This window comes from Gracilinanus agilis, chromosome 1, assembly GCF_016433145.1.
Source record: "Gracilinanus agilis isolate LMUSP501 chromosome 1, AgileGrace, whole genome shotgun sequence".
Taxonomy (NCBI): domain Eukaryota; kingdom Metazoa; phylum Chordata; class Mammalia; order Didelphimorphia; family Didelphidae; genus Gracilinanus; species Gracilinanus agilis.
Window position 1 is genome coordinate 704274626 of NC_058130.1, and position 23372 is coordinate 704297997.

Genomic DNA, 23372 nt, shown 5'->3' on the forward strand with positions numbered 1-23372 from the left:
AGCGCCGGTTACTGCCAACAGTATGTGAGACACTAAGGGTTTTGAGCTTATGGTATGTGGTACATGGTGGCAAATCATAGCATTACTACAAATAAGAAAAACTTTGCAAAAATGAGAAAACGAGCCAAGAACAGTAACTGCTAAAATGGCTCAATGCTAGGTCTATGAAGTTATAAATCCTGGGAAAATCCAACTACACAATTAAAATCATATACCTATGAGACAAAAGGGGATAGGAATAATCTAAGCTAGAGGAAAAAGTATGATAAATTTAGAACTACAAAATTTCAGAGTCAGAAGAGACTTCAATAGCCATCTAGTCCCAGTCATACATAAAAATGAATTCCTTCTACAACACCCTAACAAGTTGCCATTTGTCCCTTACTCAGAAAAGCCTCCACCTCCTCCTAAGGTGGTTCATTATAATTTTGCATAGCTCTCATTGTTAGGAAATGTTTCCTTATATAAAGCCTAAATTTGCCTCTGTAATTTCTGCCCATTGCTCCTATTTCTGCTCTCTGAGGCCAAGCAGGACAAATTTGATCACTTTCCCATGTGACAGTTCTTCAGATACTTTAAGACATCTCCAGAATTGCTTATGGTATGATTATTATCCAGGCTGCTCTCCTTTGGATACTTTCCAGTTTATCACTGTCCTTCCTAAAATGTGACATCCAGAATTAAACACAATACTCAAAGATGTGGGCTGCTCAAGACAGAATTGCCTTTAATACAATCTAAAGATCACATTATAACACACTCCTCCTAAAAGCTAAATATCATAAGGACATTGGGAAATCAGAGAAAGTGGAGCCCTGTTCTATGAAGGAAGCAAAAGGATACAGAATATTGAAAACATACGAGATTCAAAGTCAGAGTCCCTTAAATAAGTTTTGGATTTGATCTGCACCTGTTCTTTTATGTAGGGAACTCCAAGTATGAAAATTTCTTGTACCATGGATAACTGATGTTTAATTTATAGTCTTAGTTGTCTGGGCTACTGAGAGTTTGATATTAGCTACTAAGTGTCAGAAGCAAAATTCAAACCTAAATCTTCCTAACTTTCAGGCTGGCCCTCTATCCATTACTTTCTTCAGGTTGCCTTTCATATTCCTTGCTGTATCACGGAGATGATAACCAAGTAAAATCAGATGAAACATAAAGCACGATAAACATAACCATCTACAGGTCCAATAAGACACAGCAGTGGCTGCTGAGGGTTGGTAAGTGGGGACTCCTCTCTAATAAATAAGAAGGAAGGGGTGAGGATCAGAAGCTCTGCTATTTTGTCAACACACTAGAGAATGCAGGATCTGGGGAGAGCGGGGGAGAAGTCAAGGTAGGTTGGGTGGTCAGCGAAAATAACAAGGCTTCTCTCCACAAAGTGGAGATATATCTAGAGTCTGGAGCGAGCAAGATCTTTCCCAGGGAAATATCTGAGTCCTTCCCTCTAGGGTTGCAAGGTCTCTCTGGTCAAAAAGTCGGGGGTTTCTGGGTAGGAGATATCAAATGGCCGGGGAGAGCTAGCTGGTGGTCTAGCGGTTAATGTTTGGTGTCTCTGAGGGGAGGTATTTCGAAGTCTGGCAGCGGTAGAGGAGAAAATGAAGGAGAGGGGGTACATAGCGTTAAGGGGTAGATATCTCAGGGCCTCTGGGGAGAGAGAGATCTCGGGTGCGTGGGCAGAGGTCTCGAGGGAAGGGGCCGACTCTGGGCCAGACTGGGCAGGGGTCCCCGGACCCCGAGGATGGGGAGGTTAGGGTGGGGGGAGTCTCCTCACCGTGCGCGACATCCCAGCTGTGCCACCTCAGCCGCTCCCACTCCGGGATCACGCAGCCGCCTCACGCCAGGACCAGGACCGGCAGTCCCCGCGCTGCCCACAACGTGCGCGCGCCCTCAACCCAGAGGCGCGCCCCAGCCTGCCTCGCGGTCCCGCCTCCCGAGAAAGGCCTCAGTGTGCAAGCGCGTAACCCTCCTTCACCCTCTTTCGCCCGCAGAATGTCTCACTCTCAGCTATGTAGACTCCGCCACTTCCGTGGAAGGGGAGGAGCCAAAGGACCGGGGTCAAAGAGCACAGGTGGCGCTACATTCTTATCTTAGGGAGGCCGTGGGAGGACTAGAAGTCGCCTTATTTTGGCTTCTGATTGGACCAAAAATATTGATTACAGAATTCATTCATCACGAGAAATTAGTCCTGCCTCCCCACCCCCCAACCGCCTGGTTCCCTTTTTCCAGTCAATAAGTCGACAAACCTTTATCAAGCGCCTACAGTTTGCCAGATATTCTAAGCTCTGGGGATGGAAGTACGAAAAATGAGACAATCTCCATTCTCAAGAAGTCTAAATATTAGTCTGATTGGGCAAAAGCAGAACTCATGGAATTGAGACCTGGGAAATGAATCCAATTCCCTGAACTTCCTTGTTCCTTATTATCCAATAAATAAGTCGAATAGCATTTAAGTGCTTACTGTTTGCCAGGTACTGGGATAGGCGCTGGGGATATAAATACAAAGAATGAGGCGATCTCAACTCCCAAGGAGCTTACTTTGGGGAAGGGGAGGGGACAAATATATATCAAAATATATTAATTGTAAATATAAAAGTAATAAATACAAATATATTTGCACACATATCTATCTGTGTATGTGTGTATATATGTATATATACACACACACAAATATATAAAATCCCAGCCTTAGGAATGAATTATAATGTAACCTGTTAGCTTTTTATGTTTGTCATATATAGATTTATATGTATATGTGTGTATATATATATATATATATATATAGTGTATGTGTGTGTGTATAAAATACAAGATATCTGAGATGTAGGGTACTTTCAAGGTAGTTGTGGAAATCAAGAAAGGTTTTATGGAAAAAAGATATGTGAGTTGCATTTTAAAAGAAGAGAGAATTTGGGTACAGAATCCTAAGTCTATAGAGTATCACAGCTGAAAGTTACCTCAGATGACCTTTGGTTCTGTCCTCCTTGGAAAAATGAGGAAACAGAACCAAAAAGGCACAAATATTCCCCCTTAAAATCACACAGTGAGTTTGTACGAGTTCTCCCACATGGACTATAAGGCCTTCTACAAGGTACTCCATGGTTCCAAATGGAACATTCCACCACTGCAGTCTCCTTCTTCCTCAGTAAAACTATGCCCCACTCTTCTTGAAGGCTGTTCTTCCTACCAACTCTGCCTAGAATGGATTCTCTCATTCTCTACCTTGCTCAGATTTCATCTGGATTATTGTATCCACTTTTGGGCAGCATATTTTAGGAAAGACATTGAAAAACTCAAAGGTATTTAGAAAAGGACCGTTAGAATGGTGAGAAGACTAAAGACCGAAGTCAATACATTTATTAAGTAACAACTATGTGCAAGGCATCGAGCTAGGTCAGTAATACAAAAATGAAGAAAAATCAGTCCCTGCCTTCAAGGAGCATACATTCTTCTGATACAAGATAGATAGCTAGACAGATGGACAGATAGAACATTTGTCAAGCACTTGCTATGTGCCTAACATTATGCTAACCACTGGGGATATAAATACAAGCAGGCAAGACAGTCCCTGCCCTCAAAGATTTAATATTTTAATTAGGGTTGTTCATTCAATTGTGTCCTACTCTTCCTGATCCCATTTGGGTTTTCTTGGCAAAGATACTGGTTTTGTTTAAAAATATATTTTTAAAAAGTTATAAAGAAAGTTTCAGTGGGAAAGAGTAATGAGTTTGGAGTTAGAGGACCCAAGTTCAAATCTTGACTTGCCAAGGCCAACTTTATAATCTTGAATAAGTCATTTAACCTCTCTGAATCAGAGTTTTCTCATCTGTAAAATGAGGGGGTTGGATTGGAACATCAAATTCAACTGAATTCAACAAATACTTATTAAGCACTTGCCATGTGCCTGGCACTGGGCTAAGGGCTATGGACACAAAAAGAGGCAAAAGACAATTCCTGCCATCAAGGAGTTTTACTATCTAATGGGGGGAGAAAACACAGAAACAAATATATACAGAGCAAGACAAATACAGAATAAATGGGAAATAATTAAAAGAAGGAAAACACTGGAATTAAGAGGGATTAGGGAAGGTTTCCTATAGAAGGTGGGGATTTTAGTTGGGACCTGAAGGAAGTCAGGGAGGTCAATAGTCTGAGTGGAGGAGGAAAGGAGGGTTTCAGGGAGGGAAGAGGAGGAAGGGAGGGTTTAAGGGAAAAGCTAACTGAGTTCTGTTTTCTACAAATTGAATTTAAGCATTCCAGGCATGGGGAACAACCAAAGAGAATGTTCAAAGCCAAGAGATAAAGTGTTTTGTCCATGGAACAGCCAGAAAGCTGATGTCAGTGAATTGAAGAGTATATGACCAGGAGTAAAGTATAAGAAGATTAGAAAAGTAGGAGGAGGCTAGGTTATGAAGGATTTTGGATGCTAGAGTATTTTGTATTTGCTCCTACAGGCAACAGGAAGCCACTGGACTTTATTGAGGGTGTGTATATGACATGAAGGGACCTGAGTTTTAGGAAGATCACTTCAGAGACTGAATGGAAGATGAATTACAGTAGGAAGAGACTTGAGGCAGGCAGACCCCATCAGCAGGTTATTGTAACAATCCAGAGGGATGGCAATGTCAGAGGAGAGGGGGGTATACTCAAGAAATGTTACAAAGATGAAATTGGTCAGGCCTTGCCAACATTTTGAATATAGGGTGTGAAAGATAGTGAAAAATCTAGGATGACTCTTGGGTTTCAAGCCTGAAGGACTTGGAGAATGGTGTTGCCCTCTATTATGATAGGGAAAGTAGGAGGAAGGGAGAGTTTAAGGGGAAAGATAATGAGTTCTGTTTCCTACAAATTGAATTTAAGATGTCCCTTGAATATATGGTTTGAGATGTTTGAAAGGCAGGTGAAGACCTGAGATTGGAGATCAGTAGAGAGTTTGGGTGGGATAGGTAAATTTGAAAATCATCAGCGTGGTGACTGTAATTAAATCCATGGGAGCTAATGAACTTACCAAGTGAGGTAATATAGAGGGAGAAGAGAAGAAAGCTCAGGATAGAAACTTGAGGGACACCTATATTTAGAGAGTATGACCTGGATAAGGATCCAGCAAAGAAGACAGAAAAGAATCAGTAAGATTGGAGGAGAACCCAGAGAGTAATGTCCAAAAATCTAGAAAAGCTGTTTCAGGGAGGAAAGCATGATCAACAGTGTCAGAGGATGCAAAGGGGTCAGGGAGAATGAGGATTGACAAAAGGCCATTGGATCTGGCAATTAGGAGATCATTAGTAACTTTAGAGAGCAATTTCTGTGAAATGATAAAGTCAGTTTATAAAGGGTCAAGAAGATAGTGAGAGAAGAGAAAGTGGAGATATTGTAGATGGCCTCTTCAAAGGAGTTTGGCTATAAAGAGCAGAAAAGATATATGATGATAGTTAGTGGAGATGGAAGAATCAAGTGAGGATTTTTTCAGGATGGTAGCGCCATGAGGTTGTAGGCAGTAGGGTAAACAGCCTGTAGACAGGGAGAAATTGAAAATAAAGAGTGAGATAACAGAGGGGGCTATCTGTTGAAGGAGATGGGATGGAATGAGATCTCTTGAACAAATAGAGGGGTTAGCCTTGGCAAAGAGTAAGGCTACTTCATCATATGAGATAGGGGCAAAGAGAAAGTGGCAGAAGGCATCTGAGTGATAGTGAGATGTGAAAAAGGGGAGAAGAAGGTGCTCACAGGAAAATGATGGCCTTCATTTTTTCTGTAAAATATGAGGCAAGGTTCTTTGCTGAGAGAGCTGAAAGGGGTGAGGAGTCATGAAAGGTATGAGAAGGGATGAAAAGGTTTGGAAGAGCCTCTGTGGAGAGTGGGATAGTGAGTTGATAAGGCAGTTAGTGTAGGGACACATAATAGCAATGAGGGCTCAATTGAGGTTATGTAACATAATTTGTAGTGGATCTAGTCAGAATGTGATTTTCTCCACCTTCATTAAATAACCTGTGTGTAGGTATGAAGACAACAATTGGTGGGAGTGATCTAAGGCTGAGGCTTGGCTGGGCAAAATTGTCAATATAATACAGGTCTAGGGATTCCAGAGAGGAGGACAGAATGAGCTGAAATGATTCACATAGGTGCCAATATGGGGAAAAATAGCAGAAAGGGCGAATGCAAGGGAGATGGCCTGGGAGAAAATTGAAGGGTCAAGGAATTGGAGATCACAGTGTAGATGAAGAGTACAGTTATTTAAGGGAAGGCAGAGGGTGAGGTAAAAAGTCAATAGATTATGGTGAGATATGGGGATTGCAGAATTTTTGAATGGAAGTGGCACATTTATGGATGATGCCCAGACCAACCTATAAGAACTCTTCCAACTAACTAAAATCTAGAACCCTATGAGGGATAAAGTTAAAGGAAAATGACTGTGGTGTAAAAACAAAAAACCCAACCTATTTAACTGCCTTTGTGGAGATCTTTTACAAAGAAAAAAAAAAGAAAAGACTCAGAAAATGCTGAGGCTGGTGATGAATGCTAACTTGATGCTAATAGAAGTGACTCTCTTGATACATAAAGACATGCAGGAGACTTGCTCTATACATGACCTGAAGGCCATAATGAGAATTGAAAAATACCAATACAAAGGAGTTATGATAACCTCTGGCCTTAAAAAAATATATTGTGAAGTATGACAGTGTAGGTAGTCAATGACCCAATGAACCTGAGACCCTTTAGTGAGAGAGAGGCAAAGGATTGTATTTTTTAATTTACTTTTTTTTTTACTGAACAAAGACCAAATAAAATGGCCATTTCCATATACATAGTAGAACAGAAAAAGAGGATTATACATGAAACATGAAAAATACATGAAAAATCTTTATTATGTTCACTTTGCTTTTCTTTTAAAATATGTAATAAATTCAACATATAACTTTCAAAACTGCCCTATTGTTTGTGATTTCTTTTGACCTTTCTGCTCTCTTCCCTGAAGCAGAATCTTAGTTCTAGCCTCTGCCCAGTCTTAACCCTTCCATGAAACAACTGGGGCAGAAATCCCAGACCAAGCCTGCTGTTGTCACTCTGAACCAGCAGAACTTTCTACCTGGTTGATAATAAAGCAGTAGGGGGGCAGCTGGGTAGCTCAGTGGATTGAGAGCCTGGCCTAGAGGCAGGAGGTCCTACGTTCAAATCCGGCCTCAGCCACTTCCCAGCTGTGTGACCCTGGGCAAGTCACTTGACCCCCATTGCCCGCCCTTACCACTCTTCCACATAGGAGCCAATACACAGAAATTAAGGGTTTAAAAAAAAAAGATAATAAAGCAGTAGTGTACTAGAATTCCAATCAAGAGTAAACCCACAAGCCAGTTGCTCAAATCTAGGTCAGGAACTTGCAGAGCTCAGACCAGAAGATCAGAGATCAGATTTTGCCCTGGATCAGACCACTTTGAGAATATTGGAAGTTTACAGGTTCCCAGCCTGAGCTATACTTGACACCCTGAAATAACACAACACTAAATACTCCAAGAAAGCAGCAATAGGGCCAGCCCAGACATTCCTTCTAGAAGTATTCATAACTCTCATCAGGGAAACTGGAAGGAAAGGGTTAAGAGGAGAATAAGAGAGCAGGCAGATTAAAGGAGGAATCAATCCTAAATAAAACACATTCTAATTAAAGATGTACAAAAATATTTAGAGCTCCTTTAGAGGGGACAAAGAATGGAATCTGAGTGGGTCTCTATCAACAAGGCAATGGCTGGACAAGCTGTGGTAATTACGGTATATGAAGGTAAAGGTATACTATTGTGTATTGAGAAATAATGAAAAGAATGGTTTCAGAGAGACCTGAGAAGATTCATAAGAACTAAGGCAAAATAAGGTGAACAGAACCTAGGGAACAATTTATACAATAACAGTATTGGCAAGATAAAGAACTTTGAAAAACTTAGGAACTCTAATTAGCACAATAATCAACTACCATTCCAAAGGATTCATATTACTAACCCCTCCTGACAGGGAGATGAAGGATTTAAGAGTGTAGACTGACTTTTTTTTTTTTTTACATAACCAATGCAAAAATTTGTTTTGACTGTATCTAAACAAGACTTTTGGTTTTCTTTCTTTCTTAGTTGGGGGGAGAAAGGAATAGAGGCAGATTTTTGGTGATTGAAAAAAATGATTTTTAAAAAAGCTTCAAAGACCTTTTCTTTCCTTTTCCTTTTCCTTATCACATTCCTTTTCCTTATCACATTTCCCTTTCATTTTGTCCCAAATAAAAGAAAGAAAGGGGGAAAAAACCCTTTATAACAAATATGCTTAGTTGAGAAAAATAAATTTCCACATTGTCTGTGTCCAAAAAACATTTGTCAAATTCTTTATCTTGACTCCATTGCCATACAAGGTAAGGGTCTTAGAGCATTTCCTCTTTGGAAATCCTATTGGGTGCCTAATTCCATGTAACTCTGGGAAAGAACAATTAATATAATAAATAACACCTGAGCAAAACCCCAGATACTCTTTCTCTTAAAGAAAAATATTTATCTAGGTCTGGCCAGTTTGAATCCAAAAGTGCATTGAGCAACAAGCACCCAGGCATTCAATCTGGATATTTAAAATGTAAAAGAAAAACTTAGGAAGCTGCTGGAAATAGAACTGTCTGTGATAGTGGAGGCCCAAAGATTCATTTCCTTCCCTCATAGGGCTTGTATTCTACTTTGAGTGGTGAGGAATAGAGACAACATATACACAGTTAAGTAAATACATGTATGCACAAAGCAATTTTGTGGGGTGAACGCTAATTGTGGGGATCAGGAAAGGATGACCAAATTAAAAAGAGTGAATTCTCAATTTGCTTTGAGTGATAGAAATGTCACAGAATCTAATAGACTTCTAGATTTAAAGAGACATTGGTAGTTATCTAGTCCCAATACATAACTGCAAAAAACAAACAAACAAACAAACAAACAAACAAACCAAAAAACCCTGTCCCTTCCACCTATAGTATACCAACAAGGTATCATTCAGTCTTTGCTTGAAGACCTCCAATGAAAGGGTAGCCTCTCTGAGACAGCCCACTCCACTTCTAGAGCTCTTGAAATGGGAAGAAGTTTTTCTCAATATCAAGCTCCAATTTGCCTTTTTTGTAATTTCCAAACCATAGCTTCTCTTTATAGACTCTAGAGTCAAACATAAGTTAAATCTCTCTTTAACATAATAACCCTTCAAGATGTCCATCAACTAGGGAATGGCTGAACAAATTGTATCACACGATGGTGAAGGAATACTATTGTGCTAAAAAGAAATGATGAACGGGATGACTTTCGAAAGAGCTGGAAAGATCTACATGAATTGATGCAGAGTGAAATAATCAGAACCGGGAGAACATTGTACACAATAACAGTGATATTGTGGAAAGATCAACTGTAATAGATTTAGGTACTCTCAGCAATATAATGATCTAGGAAAGTTCTGAGGTACTTATGACAAAGAATGCTATCTACCTTCAGAAAAAGAACTTTTGGAGTCAGAAAATGCAGATGAAAGCTTATGATTTTTCACTTGTTTATCTGGGGTTTTGTTTGGGGGGGGTTGTTTTATATGATTTTTTGCTTACAAAAATGAACAATATGGAAATATGTTTTGCATAATAATACATGTATAGCCCAGATAAAAATGCTTGCCAGTTCTGTGAGAGGGGAGAGAGGGAGGGATGTGAGACAATTTAGATGATATAACTTTGGAAAACTTATGTGGAAATTTGTTATTACAGTAATTGGTAAAAAAGACAACCAAAAAATCCTGTAGTTACCCTTCAAGCTAGATTGGGGCTCCAAACAGTAAGAGTTGGAAATGTCTTTTCTGAGTCAAAAGAGTTTATTCAGAGGATAAAAATGTTCATGTGCCTTATAGCTAGTATCTTGAATAGATCACTTGCCTGGTGGCTAACTCAGGTATCAAATGCTGGCAATGCAAACTTCACTGGCTAAATTTTTACCTTTAGAACTTCCCATAAGAGCTGATATTTCAAGGAAAATACTATATGAGTATTTTATTCATTAATTAATTTATCTATTAAACCCTTACCTTCCACCTTAGAATCAATACTGAGTATTGGCTCTAAGGCAGAAGAGTGGTAAGGGCTGGGTAATGGGGGTTAAGTGACTTTCCCAGGGTCCCACAGCTAGGATGTGTCTGAGGCCAGATTTAAACCCAGGACCTCCAGGATCTCCCGTCTCTGGGCCTGACTTTCAATCCACTGAGCCACCCAGCTGCCCCCATGTGAGTATTTATTATATATCATATGGGTATTATTGTTACATGTGTTTGTGTGGGTTCCTATCACATGCATATTTTCCCATGTGGAGTCTTGTCCAGGATATCTTTTGTTTCTATGGATTTTTTTTAAGTTTTTAGCCTAATTTTCCAGTTTTCCTCAGTTCCTCTCCCCTTCAATTTTCATTTCTAAATACTTTCTTGTTTTTTCGTTGGATATATTTCTTTCCATACTAGATTTTGATAGTATATTTTTTGATCCTCTTGAGATTTTCCTTTCTCATAGATTGATCTACTGTATTTCATGAAAATCCATCATGCATTTGGATTTCAGACCTCTGGTAATATCACACTAATATTAATCACTCCTGCTTAAATTTAATAGCATTGTTTTGATATTTGCTTGATTACATATACATTATGTTGTATATTGCACTGATTTTCATTGCTAGTGAATGTTTTACCAATATTCCAAATGCTCAAAAAATCTGTGATCTCATGTATTCAGGAGTTTCTTCCAAAAGATGCAGAGCACAACCTATCCACTGCTGACCTCTCCTGGGTGACTTCTGTCGATGTTCTTCCAAGAGTGAGTCATAGGAAGTTCATCCAACATTCTGGAGGTTACCCTTCCTTTCTCTTGACATCAAAAATAAACTAGTGAAACACTCTAGTTGTTCTCCTGCCATTCCTTGCTCTTGCCCTGTGACTAGCTCATCTTTTCTTCTTGACTTATAATTCCTTGATATCTTTTACTATCGTTTGTCTTCAGAGTCCCTAATCAATTATATGTTACAGACTTATACTTGCCCTGTGCCTTTTCTTTTCTTTTTTTAAAATTTGTTAAAATTTTAATTTTTTAAAATAAACCCTTACCTTCTATACTGTGTATTGGCTCCAAGGCAGAAGAGTGGTAAGGGTAGGCAATGGGGGTCAAGTGACTTGCTCAGGGTCACACAGCTAGGAAGTGTCTGAGGCCAGGTTTGAACCCAGGACCTCCCGTTTCTAGGCCTGGCTCTCAAGTCACTGAGCTACCCAGCTGCCCCCGCCACGGGCCTTTTCATCACTATCTGTGTGATACTATTCTTTAGGCCATTAGTGGTGTTTCTTAACTAGGTGCCATGTGACAATGCCAGTAAAATGTTAGTTTTGAAATCATGGACCTTAGTCTTCACTAGAATCATGAGGGTCAGTAAAAGAACTTTGTAATTTCTGAAAACCATCTAGTTCACTCCCCTTCTTTTTAAGTCCAGCGCCAGCTCATTTTACACCTGTTCTTTTTGTTCCATACTGGTAGATAAGCTCTATAGAGAGTTCACCCAAATATGTGTGGAAATCTGGGTGACAGACATTCTTTATCTGCTGGGTCTTTCCAGTAAAGATGAATAGACTAAACTCCTTTGAGTCAAGACAGATCTCTTCCAGATCCCTCTGCAATGCCTGGAGACTTGATGCAACAAGTACATTGTTACCCACAAACAAATGCATTTAGAGGACCTTACTATCCAGAGATAATCCCCACTCAAGTTGGACTCTGCATTGGATCTTCTTCATTACAACAGTGAATATCATTGTTGAACATACATCTGACTATTTTATGCCTATCTTGGAATTTATTATCAAAGGATCATTGAATCAGTTTTTTGTTGTTAAGTCTTCCAAAGAATTCTGAGTGATCTTGGTTAGAATATGGATAAGAGACATTTGGTATAAGAAAGCCTGTAAGGTATCATTTTTTTCTATCAAATCAAATGGTTTTTCATAAAATAAACATAATAGGATCTTAGATTTTCAATATCTTCCAATTAATTGTGAGATCTTTATTTATTCTCTTTAGTGTCATTTCTTTTTTTTCTTTTTTTTGTTTTTTAAACCCTTACCTTCCTTCTTGGAGTCAATAGTGTGTATTGGCTCCAAGGCAGAAGAGTGGTAAGGGTAGGCAATGGGGGTTAAGTGACTTGCCCAGGGTCACACAGCTGGGAAGTGTCTGCGGTCAAATTTGAACCCAGGACCTCCCATCTCTAGGCCTGACTCTCAATCCACTGAGCTACCTAGCTGCCCCTTTAGTGTCATTTCTAAGGCCTCCATGTGCCTCCTCTAGGTATCTCAGGGACTGTGATGATTACAGTCTACTGCAGTAGGTCTGTTATCTTTGTAGGAGAAAATAGGTTGTTGAAGTGATTTTAGCAAATCTTTTCCATTTTTTCCTCTGTTGGTAACCCTCCCATTTCACTCTTAAATGTCTTTGAGATAATTTTGCTTAGCTGGGTATCTTGTCAAGTTTTGGGTTGTTTTTTTAATGGGTTTTACCATCCCCTGTTTCTCTCTGCTTTATGAGAAGGTATATTAATTGTTCATCATTTTTCTTAGTAAGATTTCATAGATGAATTTAGATTCTAACTTCATGTTGCCTTTGGCAGTTGTATATCTATCTTCATTTTGGCAAGTAATTTAAATGTTTGCTGGCTAAAGTGCTCCTGTGCTTCCATCCCTCTTTCTTTCTTCTTTTCTTTCTTCCTCTCTGTCTGTCTGTCTCTTTGCACCAAGGAGAGCCAGATATGGAAAGACAGTCACCTGAGAAAGGTAATAACTTCAGGGGTCATGATCTCTCATGTGGAGAAGTACTGGCTATAAACTTGAGGAAGAAACCAATGCTTTGGAGCCTTTGAGCAATTCATTAGACTCAAGGTCAAAGTGTAATAACACTATTGGCAGAATTTAGCCAAAGAATCAGCCTTTTGTTACAAATGAGAACTTGGTGGTCATTCATGTACTGAATGTACTCAAGAAGAAAATCAAATGTTAGTTTGTCAAAAACCTGAATAGACTAAGACGAGCTTCAGGAAATAAGACCTGGGCCAGGGACAGAGATCATCTCAGATCTCAAGAGAGTACTGACCTCATTCCCTGTTTATATATGAGTTCATTTCACCTGAATTCATAGGACTTCATGAAGAAATGACTGTGTAGATTAAACCTGTGGAGTGCCAGGCTACATGCTGGAGAGTAGATCCCATTGTATCCTATTCATACAATATGTATAATCATTCAAATCAGCCTTCAGGAACTTAACTAGTTGTGTGACTCTAGACAAGTCATTTAACTTCCTTTTGCCACCGTTTCCTCATCTATAAAATGGGGATACGAATAGCAAATACAGTCCTTAAAATAGTCTGGATAATTCGACCAATAAATTACATGGGAGCCAGAACATTATAACAGACCAATGTGTTGCCCACGGTTTCCCAAATAAACCATTTGTCCATTAAAATGTAAGAACAAGGGCAGTTAGGTGGCTCAGCAAATAGAGAGCCAGATCTAAAGATGAGAGGTTCTGGGTTCAAATATGACCTCAGACACTTCTAAACTGTGTGACTCTGGGCAAGTCACTTAACTCCCATTGCCTAGCCCTTATCACTCTTCTCTGCCTTGGAACCAATGCTTAATATTGATTCTAAGACAGAAGGTAAAAGTTAACAAAAGACCAACTTAAGAACAATGTTTTAAATATGTAGCGGCTGCCATCCTAAGTAATTTCAATCTCCAAACTACACAAAACAAAGAGTTTTTAAAATAAAGAAACCTAGCAGAGGATATCAGCATCATGTGGAAATAGTATAAATGCATAACACGTCCTCTGTCTTGTCTGCTATTACAGTGGCACCAAAGATGTAGAGAGGATAAAATTATATCCTAACTTTATTGTTCAACTATAAGAAGCAATTATTTTGTCCTCCAATGTAAAAGTTCATAGAACATTAAATATAAAATAATAATGGCAAGATAAGGACTTATCCCATGACCATTTCTAGCTAACAAATTACTCATCAAAAAGATGATTCATACAATGTAATTCATATTCCTACAATGTATGATCATTGTATTAATGTACTTTTCTGAGACACTCAAGAAAAATAACTTTACATCCCACCAAAGGGCTTGCACTCCGTGAACTAAATCATACAGACTATCCATATTAGACCCATATCAAAGTAAGTCCAAAGTTTCCTAAGGTCACTACCTTAATGATGACCAGAAAGGTTGATATCATGACCCTGGTATAGGTAGATCTGGAAAACATCCCTGGAGTTTCAACATTAACTGGGTCCAACTCTTGTCTCTTCGATATCTCTTCACATGTTAAATTAGGATTCAATACCAAGAGACCTTGACTATCTGTGTACCCCACGGAGAAGCGTACAAAGTCCTAGAAAGAATTGGTGGCAGATGACATCTCATGAGCACTGGTTCCTCTAACTCAGAAGTGAAACCAGAGAAATTAGGCTTGGATGACTCTCCTACGCCCTAGCCGAGTCCATTGGCATAGTAGAAGCTAACTGCAAGGAAGCCCCTAAAGATGAATGTGGAGAGCCAGTTACTGGAGAACATTGGCAGATTCATTCAGGGTTTGGGATCCCTCCCGATGCAGAAAAGTGAAAGCTTTGAATTCTGGAAATTCACCAATTCTTGGAACCCAGTAAAGAACTATATTTAAAGCAAACTATGAGGACTCCATGAAGGGAGAAAAGGACTTCTAAGACCAGAATTGAGAGGGATCCCTTAGCCACAGGAGATCTCTACACATGTGCCTTGCTACCATTTAAATTTGAGCCCTCTTTCCTCAAGAACTTTGTGTTTAAAAAGGAAAAATGTGACCCCAGTTTGAGGGATGATTTGTAACTTCTTGTCCTTGCTATACCTTCTCAGTAAATATCATTTTCTAGAAGCTAGTAGAGTTTTTCTGGTGGATTAATATTGAGGTACAGATTATAGAGGGGCTTTGGAGCTACATATAAGAAGCTATAAAAGTTTCCCTGAGAACAAACCCCAGAAAGGGCAGTAATCCTTCCCTTTGGGGAAGCTAATCTACCCATGCAGTATGATTTGAGCAAGTGATTCCCTGAAGGGTAGTACATTGGCAGCATGGACAAATTTTGGTGAAGGATTTTCAAGAGGATATAAAGACTCACCTATTGCCAAAAGGGAACTTGGTTGTGCTCCCTGGTGAGCAGAAGGATGGAAATGGTGGCAGTCAGTTAAGTGGATTGTGAAGAGAAAAGATTGCATAGCAGCTCTAGAGACTGGCTGAGTTAGATAATAGCTCAGAATGTGCTCTGCTCAGAAATGCGGTGCCCTTCAATTTAGATGGAGAGATGGGGACAGAGTGGCAAGGGATGAATTTAGAGGCATTTCTTTTCCTGGGCAGCTAGGCAGTACAGTAGAAAGAGCCCAGAATGTGGTGTCAGGAAGACCTGAGTCTGACGTCTGCCTCAGAAACTTACTATCTGTATGTCCCTGAGCAAGTCACTTAACCTGTCTGTGCCTGAGGTTCCTCATTTGTATAAATGGGGATGAAAATAGCACTTAACTTACAAGGGTTTTTGTGAAGTTCAAATGAGTTAGTATATGTAAAGTGCTTTGTAAGCCTTAAAGTATTATATAAATACCAGCCGTTCATTACAAAGATCCAAGATGATTCCAAAGGACTTATGATGAAAAAAACCATCCAACTCCAGAGAAAGAACTGATGGAGTCTGAAAGCAGATTGAAGTACACTATTTTTTACTCTATTTTTGTAAGAGTTTTTTTTTTTGGTTGTTGTTGTTGTTGTTTTGGTCTTGTTTTCTTTCACAATATGACGAATATGGACATATATTTTGCGTGACTGCTCACGGATAAACTATAACAAATTGCCTTCTCAGTGAGGGGGAAGGGGCAGAAGGGCAGAAGAAAATTTGAAACTCAAAATTAAAAAACAAAACAAATGTCAAAAATTGTTTCTATGTGTAATTGGAAAAAAAATTAAATATTTAAAAAAATAAAATAATAAATAAATACCAGCTGTTGTTGCTTTTGTTATTCCTAGTTACTCCTTCAGCTGCAGAGACCCCTGGGGTATGGATACAATCCATATGTTTGAGAGTACCAAAAGCCAGCCTGGGATATCTACCATCTCCATATAGAATTCAGGCATAAATAGGTCTGTTGTGATTAGAAATCTCTACCAGTGATCTCTTTCTTCTTGAGACTCATTCCCCAGCATGGGAATGCACTTTCCTAACAAAGGCATTCAGCCTCACCTGATTGAAGGTGCTAAAGTCTAAAAGGAGAAAAGACTGAGAATCTGAGATTGTGTGGTAGCTCTGTATGGTATGTCAGTAATCCCTAATTAATCAATTAACATGAACATTTATTAAGAACCTACTATATGCCAGATATTGAGCTAAGCCCTGGGGATATAAAAAGAAGTAAAAGACAGTCCCTGCCTTCAAGGAGTTTTACAGTCGAATGAGGGAAATACATGTAAATAAATATGTTCAAAGTGATTATGTAGGATAAATAGGAAATAATTTCTAGAAGGAAGGCACTGTAATTATGAAGGTGGAATTTTAATTGAGACCTAAAGGAAGCCAGAGAAGTCAAAAAGTAAGAGGGAGACCTTTTTAGGTTTGTGGAAGAGCAGGAGAAAATGCCCAGAGCCAAGAGATAAAAGTGTCTTGTTTATGGGACAGCCAGGAGGCCAGAGTTACTGGATGGAAAAGTACTTGACGGGGAGCAAATTGTAAGAAGACTGGCAAGATAGAAGGACTTAGGCTGGTATTTTGTATTTGGTCTTGGAGGCAGTAGGAAGCCACTGGAGTTTATTGAGTGGGGAGGTGATGTGGTCTGATCTATGCTTCAGGAAGATCACTCTGGAGACTGAATGGAGGATAGATTGAAGTGGGGAGAAACCAGAGGCAGGAAGATGCACCAGGTTATTGAAAACAATCCAGATGTGAGGGGATGAGGGCATGTGTTAGATTGGAAGCAGTGTCAGAGGGGAGCAGGGAGTGGATTCAAGAAAACGTTGCAAAGGTGATATCGGTACCCCAGGGTGTGTTGTATTGGTGTGTGGATATGCCAGGGTATGGGTGGGCAGGGGAGGTCTTGGGTGTTGGCTTTCCAGAGCAAACTTTGACAAAGGTGAGGTTGAGAAGTGTTGTATTTTATTATCTTTCTATTTCATGCTGTAAATGTATTCTAAACCATAATGTGAAAGTATTTTCCTTTTGGGTCACACATGGCTAGGATGAAGATAAGATTCTTAACAGTAAAAGAGACAGGTGCTATCTTTGGAGATTTTCTTAGAGTTCAGGGTTGAGTCAATTTGAGATCAATTTATGACAGATTGCACGCATATGAATTTACATTTTAAACCCAGGAGAATTCTAGGCCAAAGTCGGGGGCAGGCGCTTCTATATTTAGGAAATGTTTCTGAATTATCTGCAGCAACAGCCTTAATACCTCACTGGTGGAGGATAGCTAACCAACCCCCTACTCATACAAGGCGCCTCTCTGGGACTTGCTACTTTATGTGTGTTGGAGGAACACCAGGAGGGACTTGGGAGAACAGATTTCCTTTTAAACCCAAAGGAGATATGAAAGAAATGGCCAAGAAGTGAAAGAGGTTTATTAAAGACAATTTACACATAACTTACACATGGATAAAGGGCTCTCTGTGAGGGCTAGAGGACAGATGGACACCACCATGCCATTGTCTTGATGAGGGTCTTTTTTTATAGAAAGGGTTAAACAAAAGCATACATAACAGGACCCAAGCATTCATGTAGGCCAGTGATTACCAAAGTGGGTGCTGCAGCAACCAAGAGGAGCGGTGATGGCCACAGGTGCCTTTATCTTTCCTATTAATTGCTATTAAAATTAAAAAAATTAATTTCAAGGGGGCTAAGTAATATTTTTTCTCGAAAGGGGGCGGTAGGCCAAAAAAGTTTGGGAACCACTGATGTAGGCTGTTTTGGGATTGTACCAATAAGGATGTTGCCAGAATCTGCAAGACCAGCTTCCCAGGTCTGATGGGACCGTTTTTCCAGAGCTAGTAAGGAAAGTTTCATGGTCAACTAGATAGGACAATGTGCCTACAGGGGGCGCATGTGAGTATAGTGTCTGTTTCAAGATAGGGTGAATGAGCAGTAAAGTTTTCTGGTGATCAGGTCACGCACCGAAACCCCCAGGACTCCACAATATATTTTTCATTTTTTCCTATTGAGAGGATAAGTCAGAGCACAGCAAAGTAGACCTATGTTCCAGATGGCAAAAGCCTCTCCTGCCCAGGGATTGGTAATGGGGGCCTTGGAACAAACCACATGGCCATCATACAACTCTCTGAGAATGGGCCAGAGACTAGAATTCCTGAAAGTAGATTTTCCTTGCCCAAGAGGTGGAGGCCGCTGAGACAATGATACAGTTCCTAAAGTTGAAACACAAGGTAGAAATAATTTCCTTCCTATTTATTTAATAATATTCTTGTATCTTTATTTATATAACTAATTATTATATATTATCATTCTGCTTTATTTTAATTTATTGCTATCTTTCTAAATTATTTGTTTATTTGATTAATTTAGAATATTTTTCCGTGGTTACACGATTCATGTTCTTTCCCTCTCCTCTTTCCTACCCCCTCCCATAGCCTACGAGCAATTCCGCTGGGTTGGACGTGTATCGTTGACATTGATGTCTTTTATAGATTGTTGTTGGGGTTTTTTTTTGTTTGTTTTTAGAACACATTCATTTCTGTGTGCATTCTTCTCTTACCCAGAGAGCCATCTTTTATAATAAAGATTTAAAAAGAAAGAGGAAAATAATTGTTGAGCAAAAGTAAACACCATATCAACTTTGTCCTGAAGACCAATGCCCACTGGCAGGTAGGAATTTTCCCACTGTTCTTCTATTAGAGTCCTTCAGGAGTCATTGAGACCCTGAGGCTCATAATCTAATTCCTCTCATTTCTCATCAAAAAGGAGAGCCAGGAGAAGCTCTGTGAGAAGAGAGCTTGGAGTAAGAGGTGAGCTCCAGAGACAGACAAGGAGCAAACTGGGAGAAGGGGAAGGGAGACAAGGAAGAAGAAGCTGGAGTGATCTTGATGGCTTTGCTCCCATGACTACAAGTGATATGGAAGGTGATTAGAAGTTGAAACACCATTAGAGGGACTGTGACCAGGCAATAAGGAACTTACATAGACTAAACACAGATCTGCTGAATAATTGTTTATGTTGCTGAGACCAAAAATGGTGATCCTTCCCTTTACTCCCAGATTCTTGCTCTCTCAGGAACTGAGTTTATTTTTCCAGTCTCTATTTCTTAAGAGTTTGTTTGGCTTTCCTTCTCAATTGTTTTGAAAACTGGCTTCTCTAAGATAAAGAAGTTAACCATTGTTTTACTGATCTCTGTTTCTTTACTCAAATGCAGCTGAGAGAAAGGCAATGAGGAGTAAAGTACTAAGTGGAGGGGAGAAGGGAGAGGAGGAGTGTTAAAGAGAAAAGAGAAAAGAAAGAGTTATAAAAGAGTGAGGGAGAAGAGAAAGGAAAGAGTGAGAGAAGAGAGAAAAAGACAGGAAAACCAAAGAGAGAGATATGAGAAAGAAAGAGTATGAGAGGGAGAAGAGAAAAGAGACAGAAACAGAAAAATAGAGATAGAGAGAAATGGAGAGAGACAGAGAGAGAACTCTTGTAATGTTTTCTGGCATTGGGATTTGGAGCTGAAGAAAGGAGAATTATTGATCTATTTTAATAACTTCTCAGAGTAATGAGAAAAATGTGGTTCTGTATTATTCCTTGGTAAACAAAACTAGCAGCTTAGTGGAAATGGAACACACTGGAGTTGCTAGTGTGATGTGACCTTCAGGAATTTTCCCAAGAGATGGAACTAAAAAAGGGTAGCAAAGCACACTTGGGAGTGGACGACAGAAAAAGAGAATAATCAGTCCTCTACTCATTAGCACAATAGCATCTACCCAAGTAATTGTTAGACTGTGCCTGACACCACAAGCATTTCCTATCTCCCCCACTTCTGCAATGAAAAGAGGGAAATGCATCTTTTTTTTTTTAAACTCTTATCTTCATTTTAGAATCAATACTAAGTTTGTTCCCTTTCTTTCCTTTCCTTCAGGGATCAAAGTTAGTCTTCATAATTACATGATGTTTAGATTTGTTTTTGTTTTCTATTTACATTGCTGTAGTCGTATATATTAGTCTCTTTTTTTATAGGTACATGAAAAATTTTAATTTTGCCTTTACAATTTATTCAGTTTTTATATGATCATACAATATTCAAACATGCCTCAACGGAGACAGTTTAGTTTGTTAAGGATCATGGATCCTTCAGGTCTGCCGTGTTTTCATTATCATTTGCTACAAGAGCCTCTCTGTTCTCTTTAAGTCCAAAAGCCATTCAGATCAATTAGAATGATAGTGACTGTGTCTCCCAGATTACTGTTGATTAAATCCTGAAGGGATATTTTCAAAGGATCTTTAGCTTTCACCATGTCAAAGATTTCATTCTTGAAACGAAATAGGATATTAGCCATGGATTTTCACTCATTCCTGAATAGTGCTGAAGAAATAATTAAGAGAAAAGACATTTAGGTGTTCTCTGTTCTCTAAATCAAGCAATTTGAAAATATACTACAATGCTGCAAGTTCTTTTTGGTTTTCTAATGCAAATACAGAGTCTACATAGGTCTTATAATCCATTCCTCCACATTATGTAAGGTACTCTTGGAAGACACAGTCCAAAAAGACATTGTTTCATAATTGCTGTTCCATATCAAAAGAGTTCTTCCTTACTGAGTATTAAGGTCCATCTCAAGATTCAAATATTGGCCATAAATATGAAAAGCAGAAGGAGCAGAAAACCAATTTGTTCTCCTGATTTTCCTTGGAAAGTTCTTCATCCCTAAGCTCTAATAAATCATCTAAGGAGCTACCTGCTAAAATATCTCATATTTTTTATCTTTCCTCTTCTCAGAGGATCCCAAAAGAACTTCCTAACTGCAATGCAGACATAAAAGGAATAAAAGGATTTTTCTAGTCCATTTAACTTACTTTACTCTAAACCAGAGTTTATAAGCCTTCCCGTGCTTCTCTGAATTATGTGGTATTCTTTCATTACATTTATTAATTTTTATTAATTCATCATTAGACAAGAATTTATTAGATACCTACTATGTGCCAGGTACTGTGCTAGGTGCTAGGAATATGATGACAAAAATAAAAAACAGTACCTGTCCTCAAAGACAGAGTATCCTATTAATGGAGACAACATGTATAAAGTATATACCAAACACATAAAGCAAATACAAGGTAAGCATGAGTGGGAAGGCATTAGTGGCTAAGGGAGCCAGAAAAGACCTATAAAAGGTGGTGATTGACCCAAGTCTTGAAGGAAGCCAAGGATTTCAGGGGAGAGGTAGAGAAGGAGAAAAATAGGGGATGGAGATAGGAGTGGAACTTTCTGTGAAGAACAGCAAGTAGGTCAATATGGCTGAAATGTACAGAAGGGTTTAAAGCATCGGAAAACTAGGGAGAAAGAAAAGATCCAGATTGTACAGAACTTTAAATGCCAATTAGAGAGCCACTGGAGTTTTTTGAGTATGTAACATGGTCAGATCTGCTTTTGAAAATGTAGGATAGGAGAAAGGTGAGACCTCTCCAGGCTCAAAACCGAACAGGTTATCTATCTCCCCTCACCCCCATCCCATCTCAACCCTCTTCTCATTCAAAGTTTCCTATTACTTGTCAAAGGGACCACTATCTTTCCCAGCCAGCCAGCCTCCCAATATTATGGCTTTCCTGACCCTCACTTCACATATCAAATTCATAACCAAATCTTATCATTTCTACTATCACAATATCTTGGGTATACATTATCTTCTTTCCATTTACCTGGACACCACCCTTGTATAGGTCCTCATTACCTCTCATGGAGGCAATCTAAATTGCCTTCTAATTGTTCTTCCTGCCATAAAGCCTCAATTCACTCCAATATTACTAGATTCAGAACAGATTCACAGAAGTTAGAATCAGGGATGTGCTGGTAAATGTTTAATGACTGACTCTCCAGGAAAAAAATGTTCTCGGAACACATTTAAAAAAAAATTTCTTACTCTTTGTCTTAATAACAACTCTTAAGACAGAAAGGCAAAGGCTAGGCAATGGGAGTTAAGTGACTTGCCCAGGGTGAGACAGCTAGGAATGATCTATGGTCATATTTGAACCCAGAACCTCCCATCTCTAGGGCTGCCTCTCTATCCACTAAGCCATCTATGTTCTCTTGTATTTATTCTTTTTACATTTATTTTATACATACAGTATAATCTGCATATATGTCTTTGTTATATTTGTTATATCAGATCTTCTGATGTGGGTTCCATGTAAGGAAGGTTTGTTTTGCTTATTGCGTTTGTGTTCCTAAGGCCTGGCATAGCACAAAGGCTCATCTTGCACAAGGTGAGTACTTAATAAATGCTTGTTAATTGAAAAAAAAAAAAAAACCCAAAACCGAAAACGTTAGTTGTTGCCATTTCCATAATCCATCCTCTACTTAGCTGCCAAAATGTCACTCCCTACTTAATAAAACTCCAGTGGCTTCAGGATCAAAATATGAAGTTTTCTTTTTGGCATTTAGAACCTTTCATAATCTGGCCCCCTTTTTTACCTTTCCAGTCTTCTTACAATTTACAGTCCTTTTACAGTCTAAATGATTTATAGATTTAATGGTCTACTTGCTAGGTCATACATGATCTTCCATCTGCTGTCTTTTTGCTAATCTTCAGACTGGTAGTTCATTCACCCAACCAGACTGTATTGTGCTCCATTGAAGGGACCCGGTTTGGCTCTGGAAATGAGCACTGGGCATCAGATGAAACATTCCCACATGTCCTTTGCCACTGTGATCCTCAACTGAATGGAGCTATCTTCTGATGAATCTATTTTAAATAGACTCATTAAGGTTATCAAGATTAAGGTAAATTTAGTTGTTCTAGGACTAGAAGGGGCTTCAAGACTGGATTTAGTAATCTTGGAAATAGGACTTGACTTCCATTATCAGAGACATCACCATATCCTTTGAAAATTGATCCTCTGCTTTCCAATCAGCCAGAGCTGGCAAGATTGAGAAATATTATCAGAGAGTATGTCAGAATCTGTCTAGGAAGGTTATAAAGGCTTATAAGAGGATGGAATCCTACTACTGACATTGTGTTATCTAAATTAAATATTAGCCCAAGGTATGCTAGCATCATGAAGAAACTGATGATACAGGACTCTATCAGGTGGAAT

General features: G+C 39.1%; 1 protein-coding gene and 1 pseudogene across 1 annotated transcript in view; both read right to left on the reverse strand.

Moving 5' to 3' along the window:
* Positions 1-1891, reverse strand: part of ADCK5 (aarF domain containing kinase 5) — a 46969-nt gene extending 45078 nt beyond the window's left edge. The window contains exon 1 of the mRNA XM_044669506.1: positions 1778-1891. Within this exon, the coding sequence (XP_044525441.1) occupies positions 1778-1789 (12 nt within the window). The 5' untranslated portion in view covers positions 1790-1891. The remainder of the gene's footprint in view (positions 1-1777) is intronic.
* Positions 1892-20403: 18512 nt separating this feature from the next.
* On the reverse strand, positions 20404-22016 carry LOC123256024 (annotated as a pseudogene).
* Positions 22017-23372: the final 1356 nt, after the last annotated feature.